This window comes from Rhinolophus ferrumequinum, chromosome 11 (genome assembly GCF_004115265.2).
Source record: "Rhinolophus ferrumequinum isolate MPI-CBG mRhiFer1 chromosome 11, mRhiFer1_v1.p, whole genome shotgun sequence".
Lineage (NCBI taxonomy): Eukaryota > Metazoa > Chordata > Mammalia > Chiroptera > Rhinolophidae > Rhinolophus > Rhinolophus ferrumequinum.
The window spans coordinates 47,496,848-47,501,758 of record NC_046294.1 but is presented as its reverse complement, the minus strand read 5'-3'; the positions used below and the strand labels follow the sequence as shown (position 1 = coordinate 47,501,758).

The 4,911-nt window shown below is 56.1% G+C and overlaps 1 protein-coding gene across 2 annotated transcripts; it reads right to left on the bottom strand.

Moving 5' to 3' along the window:
- Positions 1 to 984: 984 nt before the first annotated feature.
- ART5 (ADP-ribosyltransferase 5) lies at positions 985 to 4,230 on the bottom strand. Of its 2 annotated transcripts, none has more exons than XM_033120800.1 (5): positions 4,120 to 4,230; positions 3,701 to 3,908; positions 2,024 to 2,753; positions 1,385 to 1,417; positions 985 to 1,170 (listed from the first exon to the last, which is right to left on the bottom strand). In XM_033120800.1, the coding sequence occupies exons 2-5, from the start codon at positions 3,758 to 3,760 to the stop codon at positions 1,115 to 1,117; spliced, it is 879 nt and encodes a 292-aa protein (XP_032976691.1). In that variant the 5' UTR covers positions 3,761 to 3,908; positions 4,120 to 4,230; the 3' UTR covers positions 985 to 1,114. The 2 variants fall into 2 exon arrangements, with proteins under 2 accessions (XP_032976691.1, XP_032976690.1); XM_033120799.1 differs by having other exon boundaries at positions 1,046 to 1,299.
- Between the last annotated feature and the right edge of the window lie 681 nt (positions 4,231 to 4,911).

Here is a 4,911-nt window from a genome sequence, read left to right as displayed (position 1 = left end):
AGTGGCTGATGTGGGGCGCACTCTGGCGGGGGAGGGACACCCCGGCCCCCCTACGGTGCCAGCATCCTCAGTTGCTACATCACTCAAATGAGCAACATCTTCAGAACCTGGGCCCCCCATCCCCGAGACCCCAGAGCTGACAGTGCCAGGGATTGTGGGGACCCAAGTATCTTCAGAAACTGTGCTTCGGGACACTGGATGGGCTGAGACTCCTGCTTCTGGCGAGTCTGGACCTTCGTCTCCAGCTCATGTGCTAGAGCACAGAGAGCAGGAATCAGAGGGGAGGGGGCTGGGGACCTGCCCCAGGCGGAAGATTTGGGAACCAAGGTGGGGGGGTCCTGATGCAGTGAGAAGGTCCCTTCTTCTGTTGCTGAGCAGAGTAACCTAGAGGGTGGAGGTCATTTAGTAGGAGCCCAGACTGCTTTCCTTGCCTCAATAAAGTTTCTGTTTAGGATGTCAGATGCCCCCAAGTGTGTGTGAGAATCTCTGTCTCTCGATGTTTTCAGATCCCCTCCCTCCCTCCCCTGAAATGGACCCGCGTGGGAGCAGAGCAAAGAGAAATGGCTTGCTATGGGGTCCCAAGTATCTTGGGCTTAGGATCCTACCTTGAATTCCTTCAAATCTTTAGTGGAAAGCATTCTGGACTGGGAGGCAAGGGGCCTGGTTTCAGTACTAACTCCCTTCCTTGGCTTTCATTCCTCATGTGACGAATGGGCTGAGGGATCCATCTGTCCCCTTTCTGCCTTCATGGTTGTTGTGAGGAACCTCTGGCTGTTAAAGCTTCTGGGTTTGCAAATGACAGTGTGTGACCGGGGTCGACACAAGAGACCATGTCTAGGAGTGATCAAGAAGTCATTCTTTTTCGTCCCTCAGTCCTGCAAGGCCCGAGCAGGGCAGATGGTCCAGTCTCATGGAATAAACCAATCATGTAATTCGATGTCTCCACACTGTATCACTATTTAATCAAGTGGCCATCACAGTATTACCCTTACTTGTCCCCGGGAGTCCCCATCACATAGTAGGGCTCCCTCCACCCTTCATGGCCTCAGATTCCCCCACATCCTGGTTGGGGCACTGGCTGCTAAGGCTGGGTCTGAAACCATGTTCTTGCTTCTCAAGGCTGCTCAAAGCTCTCCTTCTTCACATGAAGGTCACCAGTTCCTGGAAATCCTAAGTGGCAGACATTGGACTTTCAGGGCCCAGCTCCTGAGAGCTGGAATCCCCCAGGGGCCAAGAGCAGGGTCTTCCAGGAGAGCAGAGAGAAGTCCCCCTTGGAGGGTGAGTCTGGCTGCCCCCCTGCTGGAGAGAGAAGAAAAGAAGGTGAGGGGCCAGCTGGGCTAGGAGGAGAAAAGTAGCCAACGGAGGGGGCAGGAGGGTGACTCACGTGGTACAGATACGCATCCCCGCCTCTTCTCCCCTGCAACAGACAGCACAGAGAGGCCTCCATGTAGACAGACTCTCACACCCCAAACTCCCCTTCCCACCAGGCTCTAGCACCAGTGTTCCCCTTCTCAATCCATCTTTCCCTTCTCCTAAATGCAAACTTCTGACTTCCTTTCCTCCTCCTTAGGCCTGGAAATCTTCCCAGATTGCCTCTCCATGACTGCTCCCACCCTAGCCTCAGTCACCCCTGTATTCTGTCCCTGCCTCAGCACAGATATGTCCTGTGGACCTTGTTAAGCCTGGGGCCTCCTGAGATCTGAAGCAGCACTCCTGCCACTTTCCTCTGTTTGCTGATCTTCTAAACCAGGTTCTTTTGGTCTGTTAGACTCTATAGTGGATGGCACATTTTGAGAACATTTACAGAATCATTTGAAAATATTCACAGATCTGAAAAACACTGATAGGACTTTCTAAAAGCTGGCAGGACCTGAGTCACAGAGAACAATAACTGAAGCTGACTTCCAGCCCTCAACTGCCCCATTAGCCAAGTGGGTCTCCTGAAGGCCCTGGGGGTTGTGTAGGGACATCCTGACTTATTCCACCCTCCCTGCCAGTCCTCCTCTCCTCATGCAGAGCTCACCACCCAGGTAGGCGCAGTTAAAGTGGCTGCAGGTCTGATTATAGCTCCAGAGAGTCACTTGGCTCCGGGCTCCATCCTGGGAGAACCTGGTGACCAAGAAGACTTCATGGGGAGGGATCAGCACCTCACGCTCCTCAGGAAAGACAGACAGGGCCTGGATAGGGGCCCCAAAGCAAGTCCTTAGGGAGAAGAAGGTAGCATTACCAAATCTGCGGGCCACTGCCTCATCCAGGGAGCTGGAGGCAAACTGGCCCAAGCGGACAGAGTCCCCCAGCCTCGTGGGTTCAAAGCGAAGGGTGCCTATGCCTCGGAACACCACCTCTCCAGGTGCCCTGCTACAGCCCTTGCTCCCCTGCAGCAGCTGCAAGGCCTGGGTCAGGTAGAAATGCAGGGCCTTGAAGGGGAAGTGCCTCATGTAGAACTCCCGAGAGCTCCCGCCTGTCCGCACCGCCTGGTTCAGCTCCGAGTACAAGGTGTTGGATGAGTTGGTGTAGACCATGACCGCGATTGCATGCTGGGATCTGAAGCCAGGGGGCAGAGTGAGCCCTCGCTGCTTCTGCTCCCAGGCCTCCTGGGCTGCCTCCCAGGACTCGCGCAGCAGGGCATGGTGGGCCATCTCCTCCTTCAACAGAGAGGCTGCCTTCTCCTCCATCGCCTCTGTGCAGCCCACATAGGCATCATCGAAAGTATCTGGAGCCAGGCCCAGGGGCAGGATGGGAACAGCATGAGCCTATGGAGGTAAGAAAGAGAAGAGCCACATGGGAAAGAAGTTCAGAGCACTGGACAGGGGTCCTGGTAGATCAGTCGGAAACACAGAATCTTATTTCTATGCACAAATATCCACTGTACGCAATTGGGCAAGGGTCCAAGGGCTTAAACAACACGGGCATTGGAGTTAGACAGACATGGGCTCAGATCCTGACTTTACCACCTACTGGCTGTGGGATTTCGGGCAAGTCTCAACTCTTCTGGGCTTCAGGTTCTCTACCTATAAATTGATACTTCCAACCTCACAGGGCTAGTGTGAGACTAGCATATAGATCTTCACTTCTGTACAACCTAAAGGGGTCATGTTGTCATCAGAGAGGTTCCTGTACTCGGTGGGAAGTGGGGCTAGCTGCCTTCGAAGCGCTGTTCTGGCTCTAAGAGCAAGTCTGCAGGTGATACACAAATACACAGCCAGTGTCCAGTTACCTGCCTCCTTCCCATCCTTACATCTCTTTCCCTCCCATGAAGGTGCTCAGCCACCACACCAAATCACTGTCAGCTCTGAGACTCCGGATCATGTCCTGCTTCAGAAGCCCTTATCCCCAAACCTGGAGCCCTGGTTTGGGAAGGGGTGCAGGAGGGCGGTGCAGTGCTTTGCTTCGCCTGAGCCTGTGGTGGGAGGTGGGAAATGGGGATGAGGAAGTTGGAGGCAGTTCCTAGGGAAGGATACATGAAGGAAGGAGGATCACAGGAGAACCAGTTGGCGGAGAGGGGGGTTCCCGAGAGGGAATGAGAACCTGGGGCTCCCTGCGGGGAGGGAGTTTGCTGAGAGGAAGAGGATTAAGAGAACAGGGGTCCTACAGAGCAGTCCCTGGGAAAGATTTCTGAGGAGTCAGCCCCCCAGTCCACTTCCTCAGGATCTGCCCCTCAACTTTTCCCTTTGTGACAGGGGATGGTAGCCCCCGTTACCTGCCAGAGGGTGTGAAGGCTGAGGTAACTGAAGGCGAGCAGCAGAGCTGCCAGCATCATCTCTGGGGGAGACAGGAGGGCGAGGTCCGGATGCCGGTGGGACCGGTGGCTTCAATAGGATGAGGGAAGAGACCTCGCACCCCTTCTGTGGTGTGAAGAAGATGGTCCAGGACCCCAGGCGGCGGTGTGGGCGGGGCTACGGGGGGACCTGGGGGGGTGAGGGAAGCCTTGGGTATTATTACCGCCAGTGGTCCCCTTTCGCGTCCCCCCCCCGCCCCGCCCCCAGCACAAGCACCTCAGGTCTCCTCTTCCCTGACTCCGAGAATGCCCCCAAGCTCAGCGCTTTCTGCCCGGAGAATTTTTTGCGATGAGTTTTAGCTCTACTTGGAGAGGGAAGGGGGCCGGGGCCGGAGACCCACCTGGTGGTCGTGGAGGCCGAGAAGTGGAAGGGGTGGTTTGGCCGGAGGGGGGCTACTGTCTGGGCGGGCACCGTGCTGTTGCCGGAATCAAGCGAATAAGCAAAGTCCCACGGCTAACTATAGCCCCCGAAGCGGTAACCCGACACCTCTCTTCCTCAACAACAGACACGGGTGGAGGGAGTGGGAGTGGCGAGGAAGGGGCTGAGCGGTGTGACTCCCCAACCCGAGGATTGCGAGTTCTTTCTCCAGGACCCTTTCTGGCTCCAGGCAAGCCCAGGGTTGGGGGACGGAGCTAGTGAGATTTGACCTCTCCGTTCAGGGGGCCCTGACCCGGCCTTGCCAGGTCCCCAGACCACTAGGCCGCAGGGAGTCCTGCGAGGGTCCCGCCCCGCAAAGAGGTCACCACTTGTGCTGTCGCTGATTTGCATGCAATTTGCATATGGTCCACACGTTGGGTCACGTGGCGCCCAGCATCTGAGCAGCACCCCTCTTTCTCTTTACCGGGCTTCCCCGTCAGTAGGGTTAGATGAGATGCAGAGCTCTCTGTCTCAGATCCTCAGAGTCCAGCCCCCTCCCAGACCCTCTCTCCCTGGACTTCTCAGACTCAGGTGACAGTGTTTACAAACACTGACTGGCCTTTCCCCTTGCCTCCTGTGGGCCTTTCTATAAATAGCTTGGCCCTGAGCTTTGGATGCCCAATCGGAGGTAATGGGAGAAGGGGCCAGCTGAAGAATCAGTAAGCAGTTCTGGGAAGAGATTTCTGCCGGCCTGAACCACTGAGGCTGGGAGGGG

Bases quoted from the DNA above. Each gene is read 5' to 3' on its own strand.
- ART5 (XM_033120799.1), bottom strand. From the start codon at position 3,760: ATGATGCTGGCAGCTCTGCTGCTCGCCTTCAGTTACCTCAGCCTTCAC. The intron at 2,754-3,700 runs GTAACGGGGGCT...TTACCTCCATAG, and splicing joins GCCTTCACACCCTCTGGCAG to GCTCATGCTGTTCCCATCCT. The intron at 1,418-2,023 runs GTGAGCTCTGCA...TGTCTGTTGCAG, and splicing joins TAACTGCGCCTACCTGGGTG to GGGAGAAGAGGCGGGGATGC.